General features: G+C 49.5%; 1 protein-coding gene across 2 annotated transcripts in view; it reads right to left on the minus strand.

Moving 5' to 3' along the window:
- Positions 1 to 8,317: 8,317 nt before the first annotated feature.
- ILRUN (inflammation and lipid regulator with UBA-like and NBR1-like domains) overlaps positions 8,318 to 20,115 on the minus strand; it is a 96,247-nt gene continuing 84,449 nt past the window's right edge. For both annotated transcript variants that reach the window (XM_058733639.1, XM_058733638.1), the window contains one exon: positions 8,318 to 10,181. In XM_058733639.1, coding sequence (XP_058589622.1) covers positions 10,146 to 10,181 — 36 coding nt within the window. In that variant the 3' untranslated portion in view covers positions 8,318 to 10,145. The remainder of the gene's footprint in view (positions 10,182 to 20,115) is intronic.

Below are 20,115 nucleotides of genomic sequence, written 5' to 3' on the forward strand. Positions count from 1 at the left end.
GTGTGAACTTTTTGCGGGCACGTGGTGGTGTGAGACTACATGACCCTAAGGGTGTGGCGGTGTCCCTGGGTATGAACTAAGGTAATGAGCACGCACCTGTGTCAGTAGGTGGGTGCACGTGCGCGGTGTGAACACGCTTGTGAACGTGCCCGTGCACGTGCAGGTGTGGAGGGGCTCTGTTCCTCGGACCCCAAATACTGAGCCAGGGGGACTGGGACGCGGCTCGCACCACACATAAGGTGGGGGCTGGCTGGCCCAGGGCCTGCTCCCCATTCCCACCCCACACACGGGGAGGCGGGAGACCGAAGGCCTGGCCGAGGGCTCCCAGGCCCCCTTCTCTTCCCGTAGCTGTAACTTCGCAAAGATGCAAATTCCTCTTCACTCCATGCAAAAGAGTCCTGAGAGCCAAGGCTGCCTCCCCTGGAGCCCAACCACCACGACTGGGCCTCACCAGACACTTGGCTGCACGGCTTGGGGATCGGGGCCAGCTGGAGTCGGTTCTTGTTTCCCAGCCACTGATTCTTTCTCTCCCCTGGGGACTGTGGCTCTCCCTGCTGGCTCAGGTGTCCTGGAGACAGCCTGGGCTGGGAGTGACCCACACTGGCTGTGGGACTCTGGGGAAGGCAGTGCCTTCTCTGGTTTCTAAGGCTCTTCCTGGTTTCGTGTTTGGGGATGCTCTGGAAGGGTCACTGTCCCCAACCCCAGGCTGCTGGGGAGATGCCTGGCTCTCCCAGACCCTCCCGGAGGGCATATTTACTATGGGTCCCCTCACAGAACTTAGCTGAGCCAGTGGCCACTGGTGCTCACTTCTCCCATCTCGTACATCCTGTCTCCCCACAGGGACGTGTGTCTTCATCAGTCCTGGATGACCCACATCGGGGTGGCGGGGGGCCTGGGAGAGGCACGATACATACACAACTGCCCTTCTGACCTATCTCGGTAACAACTGCCCCCAACCCCGAGCCTTCACCCCCATGGCTTCCGGTTAAAGTGTGCTCAACTAACCGGAAGCCAGGATGTGTGGGAGGAGAGAAGTGAAGGAAGCAGCACAGAAACAAGGGCTGGAGATGTTCAGAGGATTTCTGCGCTCTTTGACCCCAGCACCTGCCATGAGGATGGGGTGCAATGCCCTTGTGGTGCCCACTTGTGGCCTGGACTCGATCCCTGGCCCTGGTTCTGATATGGGCCCTTGAGGGCACCTGGAAGCAAACGTATCACCTCCACTGCTCCACCCTCGGAAGTGGTAAACCACAGTGGCCAAACCAGTTCCCAGGCATAGGTTTCAGGCTGTCAGGCTGTCATTCTCAACCTCAGGCCCACCTGTGATGCCCCCTCCCTCCAGGAATCCCGCTGTCTGGGGTCTGAGCTGGGCTGGGCAGTGTCTGCCTCCAGAAATCAGGCCACACAAAGCCACCTCTCCTACACATTTCTCCACTCAGCACACGTGTGTTAGGAGCCTACTGCCCGCACGACTGACACGGCCTCTGCCCTGAGAGCCTCTTCTTAGAGGGAATTAGGATCTCCTAGACTTCTTTCTAGAATGGTCCTTTCCTGCAACCCAACTCCAAACCCAGACCAAGAAATACCCACAAGGATTTGCTCGAAATAAAGGCTGTGGTGCAGGGGGAGACTCCTGAACAGGCTATGGATTTTTTTTTGGACTCTGCCTCCCATATGCCCAGTGTCCCAGTCCCAGACCCTCAGGAGCCTGGGCCTCCCACATCTAGCAGGTCACAAAAATGGAACAACAGCTCACCTCATATTGGACACTTACCATGTGCCAGGTATACGGTGCTAAACTTTTATGATGGGTTTTAATTCTCATGAGACCTCTGGAACTGTCCTGAGGTTCTGGGCGCATAACCTGACCAGTCACACCATGGAAAAGCAGCAGGGCCTAGATTCAAACTCAAGCTCCCCTACCTGGAGTGGAGAGCAGGGGCAACACGCCCTGGAGGAGTTGGTATCTGGAAAATATACTTGGCAGGCGGAGCCAAGCCAGGGCAGTGTCCCTCCTTTCTGGACAGGGCCTGGGCCACATGGCGCCCTCTGCCGGCCTCAGGCCCACCCAGCAGCAGCTCGGGGTGGCCATGCTCCCGGCACCCCCAAGGGATGGCTCTTGCTCTCCACACATCCCCCTGAGAAGGCGTTCCTCATAGCTCAGCTGCAAACCCTCCCAGGCCCTTGCTGCCCCACTGCCCTCTAACTGTATTGGGGGGGAGGGAGGGGGAGGGCTCTCAGCTGCTTAGAGGCCCCATGCAGTGACAGCCCAGCCTTTCAGACCTCTTGGCAGTCTTGGTTGTTTGACCAAGGCTGGGGGCCCCCCGCTCAGACACAGCCCCCATCTTCTCTCAGACTTCCCTCTCCCACAGCCCAGCAGGAAGAATTCCTAGAACTTGGCTCCAGGGCCCTAGGCTGTCTTTGGGAGGACATGACCACAGGAACTAAGTTACAACCTACCAGGGCCCTGGCTTCACTTCTCCATGCCCCTGCCACCTGGCTCCTGGGTGGAGCCACCCCTGGCCTGGACAGCATCTAGCCCTCGTGCACTGTATATCCATCTGCAGGAATGAGCTGCAGAGAGGGCTGGGACAGAAGAGTCTAGGGACAGGGACGGGAGAGGGGATTGCCAGGAGAGGTCAACTGCAGTCATCAAAGCTCTGAGTCCAAGGAAGAGTCTTCTTGGTCAGAGATCATCACAAGGGAGCTGGAGCAAGGAGCAGGCTTTGAGAGAGCACGGCTGACAGATGAGGTCACACCTGGGGGCACTGCTTCCATGGAGATCTCCTTTGGTCCTGTGGATTTAAATTCCACCCTCTGGTTGACGACTCCCACGCTGTCTCCCGCTCCCACCTCCCTGGGGGACCGGAGACTTGCATGTCCAGGGCTGCCCAGCACCTCCCACAGATGCCAACAGGCATGTCACACTGAACAGGTCTGGACCGGACTCCCGATCCTACCCACGAGGATCATGCAGTCCTATCTGTCTTAGGGAGCAGCACTCCAGCCACTAGAGAGGTCCCAGCTGTTCAGGCCTCCCATCTCCCGCATCGTCCCTCTCCTCACACGGGGCGTCTTACCCATGGGCAAATACCGGTGGCTCAACTTTCTTCCTTTTTTAATGTTTATTCATTTTTGCGAGAGAGCATGAGCTGGGGAGGGGCAGAGAGAGAGGAAGACAGAGGATCCGAAGCGGGCTCCGCACTGACAGCAGCAAGCCTGATATGGGGTTTGAACTCATGAACCGTGAGATCATGACCTGAGCTGAACTTGTACACTCAACCGACTCAACCGAGCCACCCAGCTGCCCCATTGGCTCAACTTTCAAAGTGTTCCGAGGACCTAGTCACTTCTCACCACCCCACTGACAGCACCCAGTCAACACTGGGGCTCCCGGCTTCTGCCCTTGTAACCTACAGTGTAGTCTCGACACAGCAGCCAGAGAAATCTTTTAAAGGATGTCAGATGTGTCCCTCCCTGTGCTCACAACCTTTCAATGGCTCCTGTCTGTCTCGCCCAGAGTGAAAGCCAGAGCCGTTTCAATCACCTGAAGGCCCCACATGACTTGACTGCTTCCCCCCCACTCCCTGCCCCTGCTCTGACTTCATTTCTTACTATTCTTGTTCACCCTGCAACAGCCCACATTCCCACCCCAGGGCCTTTGCATCTGCTGTTCTGCCTACACCACATATCCATAAGGTGTACTTCATGAACGTCCGCGAAGGCTCCTCTGGCCGTACCGTACACAGTAGCAATCCCCTCCCTCACCAGCGCTCCCTATCCTTTGCTTTCTCTCCACAGCACCTGCCATCTCTTGACATACTACATCTTTGTTACTTGTCTGACACCCTGACTAGGATGTCAGCTCTATGAGCACAGGGATTTTTGTCTCTTTCGGTCACTGCTCTATCTCCAGCACCTAGAACAGTGCTTGGCACATAAGTAATGCTCAATTAAAGAGAGAGTCCATGAACTGAGAAGGGGCAAGGGCAGCAGAACTCTCCCGAACGGTAACTGGGATGGCCATTCTACCTCTTCCCCTCCAGACACAGACAGAAATAGGAGCACAGGACGGTCCTCGTACAGGCGCGGACCTTCTTTGTGGGTCTCGGTGCACCAGCCCCTCTCCCACCTTCCCGCAGGTGGCTTCCTCCATCCCCTTCCCATCTCTGCAGGTTCAGCTGAAGTGCCGCTTCCTCCCGGGCGGCCCTGGACTAAGCTCCACGGTACCTGCACGAGCTGTGACATCAAGGAGTTACCTGTTCACACACCGAGCACCACACTGGTCTGCCCTCGACTGTCTCGTGGTTGTGAGGACTGAATGAGGGTAATTCACGGAAATAGTTTAACAGGGGCTGGTCAACAGCAGTCAACCGATATAAGCATAGTGGCAGCGGACACTCAGACATCTGCTGCTTGTGACAGAAAAGCAGTATGCCGGAAGTAACGCTTAAGGCAGAAATCACAGCCTAGGATAAACCCTGGGAAACTACTCACATTTTGAATATTACTGTTCTAGCTACTGAGTATTACTGTTCGACTCCCTCAAATTCTAGTGGGCCTGGCCAACACAGCCCTGGCTAGATCTGGCTCGGTCCCACAGACCCAGAAGATGGGGGGGCTTGCACCCCTTCAGGCCATCCTCCACTGTCCCCATGCAAAGTGCAGTCCCAGGACCAAAAGCATCTGCTTGCCTGGGAGCTTGTTAGACACGCAGAACCTTGCCTTCTTCCCCAAGATTTACTAAATCAGAAATTGTATTCTAACACATACAAGTTTGAGAAGCACTGCCCCAGATCACAGCATTGCAGACTTAGTTGGGCTAAAAAGGATATTAACTGCCCCCGACCCTGCCAAAACCCAGGAGCTCCATCTCAGCCCTGGTTTTTAAACACGTCCATGTGCATTTTTTAGAGGAGGCAACTGAGACCCATCGGTCATGCTAGCTTGTCAGAAACCATTCTCTGGACACCTTGACTCCCAAACACACTCTCCCGTCCCAAGGCAGCCTCGCCTGCTCCCTGCTCCACTCCCATGAGTGCCCTGGGTGCCTGTTCTTCTTGGCCACCAGCCAGGGCTGGACACCAGGTGGTGTCAGGGAAAGTGGCCGGGTCACAGCAAGCAGGTGAGCAGGTGAGGGAGGGGCCTTCTAGAGAACAGGGTGGGAGGCACCCAGGTACAACCTGAGCTGGGGCAGGGAAGTGGCTTCAGGATCTGTTTGCTCTGCCAGGAGGGCTGGGCCTCAGCCACTGCACTGCCTCCCCAATGCCACCCACCAAGGCAAGAGAGCCCCCTCCCTGTCACCTAGCCCCCGTGGGAATGGCTTGATCCAGGAGCTGCCATCAAACCTGCTCCCCTCTCCCAGGGCCTGGTGACTTCTTGACAGGTTACAGCCCCAAAGACAAACAGATTCTGCCAAGCAAATAAGTGTCCAGTGGTAGGGGTGCTGAAGAAGGTCTGGGAGGGGTCTGAGCTGCCAGAAGACCCAGGTGACAGGGTGGGGGCGCCTCTCCTGCAGAGAACAAATAGCCCAGGGCACCTGGAAGGAAGCAGGTGCTGGTGTGCTGTCACAGTGCTGGGTGGGGGCTGGGGTAAGGGCAGCTCACCACAGGGGTCTCTGGGCCAGTCTCCCACACCCTGGGCTCTGTTATCAGGCTAAACAGAGAAACCAGTCTTGCATTTAGGCCCTTGGGGCAGAGACCAGTTCTTATGCTGTGCCTTCATCTCTCATGAATCTGTGGCTACAGATTGTGGTTCCCTCAATGAACCGTCTACAGGGAGATGGCCAGGGCATCCCCTCCTGCACTCTAGGTGGCACCCAGGGCCACCATCATTTAGAACACACAGCTTTGCCAGCCAGGGTTAAGGCCCAATTAGGGTCTGCAATTAGGTGAAACTAATGCCAGCATCTGGGAGCCGAGGCCACGGGTCTGAGCCACCCAAGCCAACTCCCTTTGTCTCTGATCCCACTTTCTCTTCAACACAGGGGTGATCATGTGACTTGAGTTCTGAGCTCTTACAAGTGCTTTACACATGAAGAGATGGATCCAGTGAACCCACCTGCCATCATGCCAATTAAGTTTTTTTCATGTGATCTGACCACCATGTAACCCACCTCCCCATCTCCTGGCCAAGGTCGCAAGCCTATCTCACAGAAGTACACGGGTAGGTCCTAATTTGTTTGCCAATTGCCTAGAATATGGTCCCTACCTGACTCAGGTTCCCAGGCCAGTCCACAAAAATTTGCCTAATCCATTTTATGTCAGAAGGAGCGCCTAGTGCATCCAAGAACTACACCCAACGACCACGGAAAACATGTAAGGGAAGATGCGTTCCCTCTTCTATCTAAATCCAGGATGCCAGGGGCCCAGCTGGGACTGAGAAGGAGGACTCCTCAACTCAACTCTTTCTTTGCAGGAGGAAAGATGCCCGTGATGCTGTACCTTCTCCTTGTGCTATTTGCACTCCTGTGCTCTGGACCTGACATGCAGTAAATGCCCAAACAATGCCTGCTGGCTGATCGACACTAACTTGGCTGGCTCTTCTTACGTGCGGGGAACAGATGCACAATAGATGTGCTCAATAGATGCACAGTACCCTGTGGACCTAAGGGCCACCGGAAATTGTTTCCCCACCTTTTTGATCATTGAGCCAGGAAGGGCAGCAGATCTAATTATAACCCCGGGACTAATTTCCCAAACACAATGAACCTCAGGGTCTAGGTTTTCCCATTTGCAAAAGGAAGACCCAGAGACCAAAAAGTGCACATTGGAGTCACTGTGGGGGCAAGCTGGTACACAGGGTGCCTGAAGGTACAATAAAACTCACTGACACACATGAAAATAGTTTTTTTTTTTTTTTTTTGGTGTGTGTGTTAATTTAATCATACAAATATTCATTTATACAGTAAGGAAAAGCCTCCCCATCTTCGTCTCCTCCCAGGCACCATGAGGCCCCACCACAAACACCCACCGAGCTTGCTTGCTACACACCACTGTCCAGGTGGAGAGGCAGCCACTGCTGCTCCAGCATTCATCCAGGGAAATGAAGGAAAGGCAAGGCAGGGTGTAGGGTGGGGAATCAGCTTGCACTTCTGAGCCCTGGCGACCCCACCATCCTCTCCTGCTGGGGCTCCGACTGAATTTGGGGATCCCATCCTGGCCACCCTCAAGCCACACTAGCTGTCTTGGTGAGGTTCTATGATGAGCTTAAGGTTACAGCCTATCCTAACTGGGGGAGAGAAGGCTGTTTCTTGTAGAAAAATACCCCGAATTCAACTGTCCCCATGGCAAAAAGAAAAAAAAAAAAAGGCATGCACGCGTACACACATCCACACACACCTCACTCCATGCACACAATAGGTTCTTCCAGGTCTGAGCCTTCTGCCTCCCTCACTGGGCTCAGGCCCCTAAGGATGCTGTCTGCCTCATCTCATGGGTGCCAGACATTGGTGGTCCTGCCTAGAAGGCAGGCTGCCTTTTGCAGAAGAGTACCAGAGGAGCAGAGCCTACTGGGGCTGAGAGGGTCACCCCTACTACCACTCTAGGCAGGGGGGAGGAGGGGGGCTCTAGGCACTGCTCAGAACTCAAACCAGTGAGAGGAGGCAGAACGAATGGTATTGATACCCTCCTGGTCCTGGCGGAGCCATGGACTCCCTCTACCCCTACTCTATGGTTTGTGCTTGCTCTGGCCCTCTGTAAGCAGCTCACCTCTCCAAGGATGTGTACAGAAATGGTTTGTTCTTGGGAGGGAAGTCAACATGCTTGGGAAAGTCACCTTGCCTACAAGCAAGGAGAGAAGCAGGATGCCTCTGCAGGGCCAGACCCGCTACTGGTGACGTATTAAAGCTCCTGCTGACTAAAGGCAGGTAGCTCCCCTGGGAAATGGGGAAGGGGCACCTGGTGTAGGGCAGATGAGAAAGCCAGGAAACCAGGTGATGTAAAGCCTCCCACAATCCTGCCAGGAGCAGCTGGAGATGTGCTGTTTTCCTGGTTATCAAACCAGCAGAACGGTTGGGCATGTGTGGGCTCCAGGGTGGCAGTGTCCCAGGAGGTTGGCACCAACAGTAGTGGCGATCTGGGCCTAACAGGCCCCTCAGACAAAAAGGCATCGTGAGCCCCTGGCTTGGGCCAGTGATGGCCTGAGCACCAGCAGGGACCACCCCCCTCCTCTGCTCTGCTCTGCTCCAGAATGGAGAACTCATGCGCACTGCAAACGGGTGCTACAGTGTGAGCCCTATTAGTCTAGCCCCAGACCCAGCTGCACTGCCCTTCTCAGCGAGTTGGCTCCACCCTCCCCCAGCACTTCTCCCGTGGACCAAAGTTTATCCTGCCTTTTATTTTTTGGGAGGTGGGGAGGTGAAGGGGGAAATTTCATACAAGCTTTTCTCCCACAATCAAGCTTTAAAAAACAACAGTCTCAGAAGAGGATGAGGAGGAACAAACAACACACATTTTTGGAACTGAGATACCCAGACAGACAGAGACAGACGGGCAGGCAGACCCTCACCCACACCCAGGCTATATGACCCCTTGCAGCCACTCATCACCTGGTCTCCCTGCTTGTCTCACACCCCTGGTGTCGGTGGGGGTGTGGTAACAAGCAGGTGACCCTACAATCACACCCTAGATCCATATCCCCGGCTATCAAACCAACCAAGACTCACGGGAAGGAGAGGATGAGAAGGAAAGAGAAGAGGGACTTGCATATTCTTGTATCTTTGGCAGACAGCTGTTCTAGCCTGGTTCAAGCTTCCCATGGAGAGATCCACATCTCAACCTGCTTGGAATCCATAGGATGCTAGTGGGGTCACATGCCCAAGTGAGCAGCCAGCCAATTAGCCTCTGCTCTGGCTGGGCTGCCCCTCACCCACCACTTCCCAATAACCAAGCATCCAGCTTGGGGGAGGGAGGGTGGTGGTGGTACTCTCGTTTCATCAAAATGCGATCTCTAAAATCATACAGTCAGTAACTGTGGCCCTTCCCCATGGCCAATTCCCCACTTGGGGCTGTATTTTCATACCTTAACAGCTCAGCCTCCACTAACAGGCTATGAAAATACCACAAAGGACAATGGAAGGGAAACACAGGGAAGGGAGTTGTGTGACAACAGAGAAGCCTGGACACCTTTCCACCCGCCTGCTGCACACTTGCTGGTGAGCTGCACCAACACCCAATATGTGTGTGCATGTGGCACACACATACATACAGCACAGAGGCACTGTTCCCAGAGTGAACGGGGAGCCACAGTGTATGAAGAATCCAAAAGAGCATTAAGTGTGATGGCAATTCTCTCTGCCAAGAGAAACATGGAGGAAAAGCAATTGAATTGATGTTAACTGTGTGCAGAAGGACACCTTTTGGGCTCAGAAATTCCCATGTTACCCCAGATCTGTCCTCAAGGCTTCCTCTGCTGGCCACACAGGGAAGTTTGGTCTTCAGAGAGGTTCTGATGGTAACAAGCCACAGGGGTTGACAAATACAAATGTTAAAGGTGTAAATCAACAGAAGATTAAAGAGAAAAGAAGAGGAAAAGGGTGACAACTCATTGGTTGATGCCATTAAAAACGAATGGGGTCAGAAACCTCTGGAGTCATGTGGCCCAGGAGATGTCCTCCTGTAGCACTGACCCGAAGAGTCCCCACACATGCCACACCAGCTTTGAACCTGAATCGCTTCCAGAGCAAGCAGCTAATCTATAAAGGGCATGTTATCCCTTATCTAAAAACAAAAGTGGGGCAAGAGGGCAAAAAATGAACATGTGCTCAAAACTACAACCTGTCTGTAGGCAAAATAATTTTTGTTTAAAAAGATGGCTTTTTTTCCCCCATTAAAAAATTTTTTCCTTCCCGAGTGACCTAATGACTTGTTAGACTGACACCTATTAAACAAAACCCAAGGTGGCTGCATGGATTTCTTCTTAGTAGCCTCAACACCATTCCTGCGGTTCAGCACTCACACATGCGCACTGAGTTTACTCAAAACTAGTCTGTTCTGCTTCTTCCTCTTCTTCCAGGATGCGGGGGGGGCGGTCGAGCCAGGGGTCCATGCGATGTGGTCTGCAATCCAGAGGAACCCCTTGCCCTCCCCCCCATCCAAAGTCAGGCCTTCTGTCTTTTGTTAATTTTTCTTCTTGCCGACACCCGTTTAAGACTGGCCGAAGGGGTAAGGCCCGTGGAGCCCCTGGAAGAGAGTGAACATAGTCAGTGATGGTAAACAGAGAAGGTACAATTAGACAATCAAAACAAGTAAAAGAATCCCTGGTTCCCCGTGAGCCAGAAGAAAACCCCAAGGCACAGACAAAGCCTGTGGGTTTTCCTTGCCACGCAAAACCTCAGAGGCCAAACATCAGCATTTCAAGTTGCTAAGTGTTCTCACTCTATCACACCATCCAAAGAGAGGAGAGGCTAGGGGGGGTAATCCTCATTTTTCAGCTTCTAGATCAATCAGTGCCAACTCTCCTCCACCCAGTTCACAAAGCCTTCCTCCCCTGTGGACAATGTCTCCACCTCTCTGCTAAAGATCTCTGTATGCTGGTTTCTGCACCTTAACTTCAGATGTAGGCGACTTCTGGCTAATGACCCTTATAGTAACAACAATACTGTAGCAGAAATGGCAACTGTTATCTATAGATAACAGACATGGTATGAGGACCTTTGCATACATTGTCTCTAAGCCTCACCCTGAAAGCCAGGTGAGTGTCAGTATGCTCATTTAACTATGCCCATTGACTGCAGAGACTAAAAGACATGTTCAAAGTCACAGGGGTAGTAAAAGGCAGAGACAAGGTTCTAACCCAAGTCCAATTTCTGTTCTCCCCACGTTGCCTCTCCCCTTGCCACACAATAAGGGTTTCTTCTCAATTCCCAAGGGTATTTTCTGTGCTGCTTGACTGGGTGGAAAAGGCTTCATTTCATGTCTCATTTTCCCCTCATGTTAAGAATGAGACACTAAGATATGCGAACACCAAAAGCAACTGCATAAACTTGCCGGAGAACGACCTGTGCCTCCCTCCACCTTCCCACCCTCCTCCTGGAGCGTGCTCCCTGGAAAGACCAGTCAATGCCAAGACCTAGGAGGGCAAAAGTTAACTGGTGACAGCCTCACTAGGGTCCTACTCCTCAAAGTGGCCTAGAAGCAGCAGGGCCGTTGGACCAAAGGGACCAAATGGGTACCAAGAGCAGGTGCCTCTGCCATAACCATGACAAATGACCAGAGAGTATTTCCTAATGCTTGACAACTATGTTAAGAATCCTGAATCTAGACAAAATTCCGGGTGAGAAGGCATAAAAGTGATGAATATCAAATTTTCTATTAGCTTGATGGGATGTGGGCAGTCAGAATTTGGTTGTCTTTTTAAAAAAATGACATTTTAAAAAAACATTTTTTTTTAATTTTGAGAGAGAGTGCATGAGCAGGGCAGGGGCAGAGAGAGAAGGAGAGAGAGAGAATCCCGAGCAGGCTCCATGCCATCAGTGCAGAGCCTGACGTGGGGCTTGAACTCACAAAACATGAGATCATGACCTGAGCCAAAATCAGGAGTTGGATGCTTAACTGACTGTGCCACCCAGGCACCCCCCACCCCCAAATAATACATTTCTTTGTGGAGGGAAAACAGTGCTTGGCTGCAGGGTGGCCAGCGATTAGAATCCTTTTCAGTGTGACTTTGTTTTGTTCGCTTCCACCTCCTTAGCCCAACAGGTCCCCAGTAAACTCTTGGTGACTTAGTAGCTAAAAGAGGACAGGTATTTCCCAGACTACTGCCTGAGGTGTCAGATACCCCTAAGTCACAAGACTACTGGCCCTTCCAAAACCAATTTTTAAAACAGTTGCTTAGGCCTGGGCTCTCTGGAGGTGGTTAGGCTAGAGATGTAAGACCCTCCCTGTTTCCACTACAGTGGGGTATAGGTCATGCAGAACTGGGAGAAAGGGATCTGGGTTCTACTCCCAGCTTTGCACCACCTCATCAACTGACCTTGAGTAAGGTCCCTTCCCCTCACAGGATCTCATCAGGTTCCTCTCTAAATCTTCCCAGAATTTAAAGTTCTAGGAGTCAACACAGCACCTGACTTAGGAGGCTGAAAAACAGGACTCCATGAAAGAATGGAAAGAATGCCCTTTGGTCATGCTTAGGCCAGAGGTCAAAGCTGCCAAGAATAGGGAACATGAGATTAAAGTTTCTATAGTGTTCTCAGTGGAAGGTACTAAAATTGCTTCTGCTTTTTTCTCCTCACCCACATAAAGCCTCAAAAGACCAGAAGTGTGTGTCTAGCTGCTTGGTGGCTGGCATCACTGAACCAAAAATCCTGACAAGGTGATCTGGAGGCAGGCAGGCCAACACGGATTGAGCATCAATCCCATGCCAGGTGCTGCTGTGGCACTGTAACATATTCTCTGTAGTTCTCACAAAGATCCACTAAGACGAGCCAGACTCAGAGAGGTAACCGAATCAAGGGCACAGAACTGGTAAGAGCAGCGGTGTTGAAAATGGCTACATGTCGGGGCACCTGGGTGGCTCAGTCGGTCAACTTCAGCTCTGGTCATGATCTCACAGTTTGTGAGTTCTAGCCCTGCACTGGGCTATGTGCTAACAGCTAGCAGCCTGGAGCCTGCTGTGTCTCCCTCTCTCTTTGGCCCTCCGCTACTCATGTTCTGTCCCTCTCTCTCAAAATAAACATTTTTTGTTTTTTAAAAAAAAGGTGTTTAAAATGGCCACATGTCTGCCACCCCTCAAGCCAACCACACCTCCAGCAGGCAAGCTGACGCTGTAACTATCTCAGCGGCCATGGTACCACCTGATTAACAAGGAAGGGTGGGTTGGGGGAGCGAAGGGCTCTCAGACTCCATTCTACAGGGCCTGGTTGGAGGTCACACACACCAGATGTAGAAAGTATGGAAGCTTAAAACAAGCTGTGCTCAGTACTTTCCAGCATTTATTCATCTGGAACAACCCAAGGAAAGCAATAAAGCCCTAGATCCCCATAAGCTGTAGAACTAATACAATGCTCAAAGGTCTCTGTGCAGGAAAAAATGCACAGAGAAATGAAAACCTGAAAAACGAACAGCATTTGTTGTCTATGAAGTATTTTTCCCTAAATGTAACTGTCTTCCAGACCAAAGCTCCACCCACTTCACATGGGCCTTTCTAAAGCAGGTACTACTAGCCTTGTGACTTGTGTAGAGTGCTTTAGGGAAGGGAGTTCGTGCCTTTGCCAAGAACTGCAGCACATTCCCATTTTACAGGTAAATAAATGGGTCCTGTAAAAGACATAAAGGCAGGGAGAGGGACAAAGACATAATGGGCATCTTCAGAGTTCCACCTGAGTGTCCTGAGTGACATCCGGCGTTGTGTGTAACTAGCTTAGATCATGAACTTGTTGACCTTCTACCTAATAGCTGAGGTTCCATGCCTTTTGGGGGAAAAAAATGCTATCTAATTCCCTTTCACCCAGAGAATGGCATATTGGAAGTTGTTGATATTTTAATTGGTGCAGAAAGGTGGCTTGAGGAACAAACTCTATTCTCACTCACCCCACACCCTGCCAAATTAACTACCATCCCTTCAAGGAAGGGAGAGGAAGCCAACTCTATTTCAAAACGATTTTATCATCTAGACTCCCCACATGCAGGATTATAGGTGTCACAAATGGATCACAGAACACAGGCAATGCAATACCAGTTGTGGAGGAAAAGCCTGGCAGAGATTCCAAGAACAGCGTGTCCAGGGCGCCCTATGGCAGGAGGCCAAGCAGGAAGTGCCTTTCCTAACAGTGGGATGGAGGTATATTCGAAACGGGAGGCCCATCCACATTTCAGGTTGCACTGGAGTTCCAGGACCCAGTGTAACAGGTCCTGGTGGCTAATGTCTCCTACCCCAGCCTAAAAGCAGGGGTTGGCAACAGAGATAATGTTCATTCTCTTCTGGGGCCTAGCAACTCTTCAACCTCTAACCACTGGAAAAGCAAATGCCAAATATTTTAACTAACTTGACATCAACTGACACCTCTCCTAGAACAGTTGTGCCTCTACGAATAAGGAAAACAGGGATAGGTGCATCAGATGGTAATTACCAGAGAGCCCTGAATTGAATGGATTAAGAGAAAAGTGAGGCTATCGGCATGACAGCAAAACTCAGAGGAGTCTGATGCAGAAGGCTACCCTTCTCTCACCACGTAGGGACTAGCAGCAAGGCTGGATTTATCTATGCTAACAGAAGCTATGAATAATCAAATCTGAAGAGAAGTCCTGCATCTGACTCCAGGTCTAAAGGCCAGCTCCCCAGGGCCCACCTAACTTGCACAGTCCTCAACGCTTTCAAAGGCTACGTCTGCTAGGGGACAAGAAAGTGGTTCTGGCAAAGGAGAGACGGCCTTTAGGTCCATAAGGACTGAGGTGTTGCCTGTGTGCTTCAGCCTTCCTTAAGCTTTTCACCGAACAGCTGCAGTACCTATGAGCCCTGGGACCTAAGTTCTACTTGGCTACAGGCCAGGCAAGCCCTCTCAAAGCACAGAAGTGCCACCCCACCAGCTAAGACAGAGGTGCCTCTCTGCTGGGGTCGGGAAGAAGACCTTGGCCTCAAGCCAGCCGAATCATCACAGTAGCTGGGCTAGGTCTGGAACTGCACTTCCACGAGGCAAAAACAATGGAGAGCCATTATTTGGCTAATTTTCTAACATATTTTAACATATTTGTAAAAGACAACATTTACAGACATGAAACAGAGGCTCAGTCCCATTCACCACAATCTCCTAAAAAGATCCAGTACTTGTGATCTTGTTTTCAAGCAAACCTAAAAGTACTATCTCTCTGATTTGTTTTTCACAATAGTTTATCAGCAGAGTCACTCCTAGCCAGCAATCTGGTTATCACTGATCCTATGTGGGTGTGCACCTGCAAAAGTTCTCCTAAAATTAGAAATCAGAGTAACTTTTCCAAAAAAGAGTACTAAAAGTTGTCACTGAGGGAAAACATTAACTGTATGTCAGAGTACCAGAAAGACAGAATACTGGTACTGTTTCAGCTAGAATATTTTTTAAGAGTTTCTTCATCAATTTTCAACAGTATAGTAAGTGTAGGGATATGAGAGCAAGATGCCCTTGAAGAAGGTAGAAACTGTTTCTGCCAATTCGTTATGCCTTACATATGGCAAAACTCAAATATCAGTAAAACGAATGAGTGAAAGAACGGTGAACCACTCCACACTGGCGAGCCATCTGTTTCTTAACACTCCGGGGGGGTGGGAGGGGCGGATAAAGGGAGCTGAAATGTCTAATGAAACGAGGATGTCTTATAAGGGCTTTCTGGGTTATGCTTTTACTCTTTGAAAGCTAGTTGTTTAGATAAAGCACCACAACATGGAGACTTTCACTTCCTGTCTTTATTTTGCTTCTTTAAATTTGTGATTTAAATAAATGAAAAGGTTCACACAGGTTAATAAAAAGACAGGACGTATGCTGCAAGGCTGTGAAATAACGCTCTCCCAGAGTATACTGATGGCAGCATCAGATAACACCACGAGGGCCCTCCTCCTCCTCCTCCTCATTTCCTGGGCCAAACCTGGTCAGCTCTGCGTCTACCTAGTGTTCCTCTTGTATCACTAAGTACACTGAATGCAAACATAGAAGAATACAGGGTTTAGTACTAAGTTCTGTCCTGATCCTGCATTGTAAACATGGTGTGGTGAGGTCCTGTGCACAGGGCTGCTTCGCTGGTAAGGGCCAGAGACTGACCAAGCCCTGATTAAACCTGTTAGTCTCTTCATTAATTAGAAATAAAATAAAGTTGGGGTGCATCCGGCTCTTGTCATTTCGGCTCAGGTCATGATCTCAGGATTGTGAGATAGAGCTCCACGTTGGGCTCTGTGCTAAGCATGGAACTTGCTTGAGATTCTCTCTCTGCCTCTCTCTCAAATAAGTAAATAAATAATAAGCAAACAAACATTAAAAGAAATAGTCTCTATTGGAGTAATAGGAAGGGCAATGAGGACTCTCAAGAGTATTCAAACAAGGACCCTTCTCTCAATGGCTGCCAGTAGCTTAACGAGTCTTCCTAGTGGTATAGGAGTGCCAAGTTAGCAGGACAGGAACTTCTGCAGAAGCTTTAACACTGGTGTTCAAGCCACTTTCGTGGGACAGTCCTCAAAATTTCAAAGACACGTTTGATGGACTGGCTGAGCACGAGTAGGAGAATCAGCCAAAGAAAAGCAAATAAACCAGGGCATGGCTCAGTCAGTTAAGTGTCCAACTCTTGATTTCAGCTCAGGGCATGATCCCAGGTTCGTGAGACTGAGCCCCAAGTTGGGCTCCACCTCAGTGTGAAGCCTGCTTAGGATTCTCTCTCTCAGATTCTCTCTCTCCCTCTGCCCCTCCCTACCTGTACTCTTTCTCTCTCAAATAAACAAACTTTAAAAAGAAAAGAAACCTATTTTTATGCACGAGGGCTGATCATGGGGCAGGCTCAGTTCATAGTCTTCTCACTGTACCAAAACTGCTGCAAAGCTTGATTCAGTTGTAAGTGTGACAAATTTATTTTTTAAAAAAGCCCTGTAAAACCATTTTTATACTTACCTCTGTGGCACAGTTTTTCTGCTGCTCTTAACTGACTTTTATAGCCATGCTGGGGACCTCCTCATCTATCTATCCATCCTCCCTCTACCCATTCATCCAATCCTTCATCATGCAGCCCTCATTCTTCCTCCCTTCATCATCCATCTCTCCGCCCTCCTTGCATTCTTCCTCCCATCCATCTAAAGCTCCCCATGGCCAAAGGCAACTCCCAGAGCCTTCACCTACTTCATGGCAAATGAAGAAAATCACCATAAAGAATAAAACTCAAACATAATTGTGAATGAAAACATATTATTTAAAGTTCTACAGGAGATGAAGGATACTGGCTGGGTTTGATCTCCCCTTTCAGTAAAGACTTCAGAAAAAGTTATTTGGAGCTTGGAATTCTAGCTCCCAAATCCCAAGTAATAGCAAGGGTGCTAGAATCCAGGTGGTAAGCTGGTAGACAGAGCTCTCTCATGGCCATCTCCTAGAGTAGAGGAGATTCCTAAAAAGGAAGAAAGAACTGATAAGGGTCTCACTGGGGAGGATACCCAAAAGGAGAGAAGCTTATCCAAGTTCCTAGCCCTGTCATCACTCGGGCTGGCTGCACTGTCGGGGTCCTGCTAAGCACTGGGTGAGGCTGTTGGTCCCATTTCCTCTCAGAATTCCCATCCAAGCTCCTGTAACCTTTTGTCAATTAGCCTTCCCTTTCTCCCATCTCTCTTACAATTAGTTCACAGCATCACCCCCTGTCCTGCAATGTCTGGCTGATTGAGGAAGGAGAATAAATGGTCTCTCCTTGGTCTCATTCAGCTATATTTGCTTTCATCTTTTCATAACAGAGTATTGCTGTTATTATGCTTCCTTTCACATTAAACATTGACTCTCCTTTGCTTGGCTTTCAAAGGTCTTCCTCCAAAATTCGCCCCACCTTCTTTAAGCACACCTTACTCCACAGCCAGGCTGGCCAGTGTCCCATGAACACACCCTGCCTGTGGATGCCTCTGGGCCTTCCTGCATGTGGTTCCTCTTCCCTCCGATTCAGTTTGAGCCTATCATCTACCAAGGGATCACTTTCCTGGCTACTCTAAACCTCCCTGCTTTCTCCTTCCTCCAAGTACATTTGTACACTTACTCAAAAGTCAACTGGAACTCAATACACTCTTTACTGGCTGTTCTTTCCTATGAGCTAGTCACATGTATGTAATCAGACAGTAAATTCTTTGAAGCTAAGGATTAGCACCTAGAAGGCCTCACTTATTAACTACATCATATCAAAACTATCTCTGTGGAAAGCAAACAATTTTAATTGGCTATTGGGTAATGAAATCACAGCAAAAAGCCCAAGACCCTCAAGCCTTGAAAGCGAACATCCACAGCTTTGTAAGAGGTCTTGCTTTCAGTTGAGCTCTAAGGAAGCACACATTTTCCTCGAGGCCCAATAGCTCTTCACCTCACATTCAACACCAGTCCTGCCAGAACACAGCTACAGCGGACTTAACTGAGAACAAGACATTCAAAACTTAAGCATCTATACCAGGAGACAGATTCTCACACTTGTGAATTTCACTAGTCCTACCTTGAGAACTTCCATCAGAAACGAAAATGCTAAACTCAGAATATAGGAAAGAAAATGCACCCTTACAACCAAAATAAAATATTCTGGCAATCCTGGGAACACTGGCTGTGTTTCAGCTACAAGACTGCCCGGCATCAGACCAGTCTAAAACAATGCTCAGAGCCCCAAAGCAAACAAATTGGAGTTGAACGGCTTTGAAGCTGTTGAGGTACAAAAGGGAGAGTTCTTGGAGATACTTTTTATTCTCAGTCGGATAGTAATGTTACAAACAACAAAAGACATTTTCTAAGGCTCATGGTGTTTGCTTAATTTATTTTTAAAACGCACACATGACCCATGCCAACACAAACACCAGCAAGGCTGGGAGGACTTTCCTGGCTCCTCTGGGTTTTCAAAAGAGAGTCATGGTAATATCATTAAACCAGAGTTTCCTGACAATCCCCTTCTGGTACAGAATGTACTAAACGGCCAGCCAACAAGGACAGGTTCCTCTGTTCTGCATTGCTTCCTCCCTGGTCACAAATTCTTTTGGAGCTCCTAAAGATGAATGAGGAAGTCTCTACAACCTGACACTAAGGGTATAAACTACCTTCAGAGAGGGGCACCTGGGTGGCTCAGTTGGTAAAGCGTCCAACTTTGGCTCAGCTCATGATCTCATGGTTTGTGGGTTCAAGCCCCACACCGGGCTCTGTGCTGACAGCTCAGAGCCTGAAACCTGCTTCAGATTCTATGTCTCCCTCTCTCTCTGCCTCTTCCCTGCTCATACTTTGACTCTCTTTCTCTGTCTCTCTCTCTCTCAAAAATAAACATTAAAAAAAAAACAAACTACCTTCAGAGAACCAACAGACTTTGCTTCTGCCAGCAAACCTCATCACAGTATGGTCTAGAAGAACATTAGACTCAAACTGGGTCCCTGGGTTCCAGCCCATGGTCTACCCCCAATTTTCTATATGAATGTCAGCAAGTCACTTACAACTTCTTCATTATTTTGTCAAATGAAGAGTGTAACTACAGAAGTCACAAGACTGTTATGAATTAAGAATACGCGCAGTGAATGTGTTTTGGATAACACAAAGTTTGTTTACATGTTACATGGACAGTATTGGGCCCAGTTCAGTCTGTGAACCTCTTCTCTATCTATACCAGTGGTTCATAAGTAGGGCGATTTTGTCATCTCTCTGTCCAGAGGACAGTTGACAATGCCTGGAGATATTTTTGGTTGTGAAACTTGGGGGTGGGGAGGTACTACTGGCATGTATTGGGCGAAGGCCAGGAATGCTGCTAGACATCTTACAATGCATTAGACATCCCCCATTTCCCACTTATCTTCAAGACTTCTCTGGTCTAAAATTTCAATGGTCTTACTACTTTGATGAGAAACCCTGCTCTACACTCATCACTTAGTGGGCTACAGCCAGTCTCAGAGCATTAGAGATATAATCTATATGTCACAATTGCCAAATTTGTATCTCCACCCAGACCTCTCTACTAAACTCTAGATGCAACTCAGATATACAACAGCCCACCTGACATCTCCATTTGGATATCTAAAGAAATTGCCAATGTGCCAAAAATGGAACTCCTGACCTCTCCCCACCTCTACCACAGTCTTTTCCTTCTCCATTGATGGCAATTCCATCCCTTTAGTGGCTCAGACCAAAACCCCTGGTTTTTTACTCTTTACTTCTTTTACTTTTTACATCTTTACTCCATTCTCTCTTACATCCACTTTCCAAAGCAGGGGTTTTATTTATCACCTCTCTGCTCAAAGCCCTTTAATGGTTTCCTTTGTCCCTCAGAGCAGAAAGCCCAAAGCTTTACAGAAGGGTCCATAAAGCCCTCCATGATCTGGTTTCCATCCTCTGATTTCACCTTTCTCTACTCTCCTCCTTCACTCTGTTCTTTAAACAAACAAGGTAAACTTCTACTTCAGGGTTTGTACTGACTGTCTCTTTGCCGAAAATATTCTTTCTCTAGATAGTTTTTGCAG

The sequence above is a fragment of the Neofelis nebulosa genome, chromosome 6 (assembly GCF_028018385.1).
Source record: "Neofelis nebulosa isolate mNeoNeb1 chromosome 6, mNeoNeb1.pri, whole genome shotgun sequence".
NCBI classification, from domain to species: Eukaryota; Metazoa; Chordata; class Mammalia; order Carnivora; family Felidae; genus Neofelis; species Neofelis nebulosa.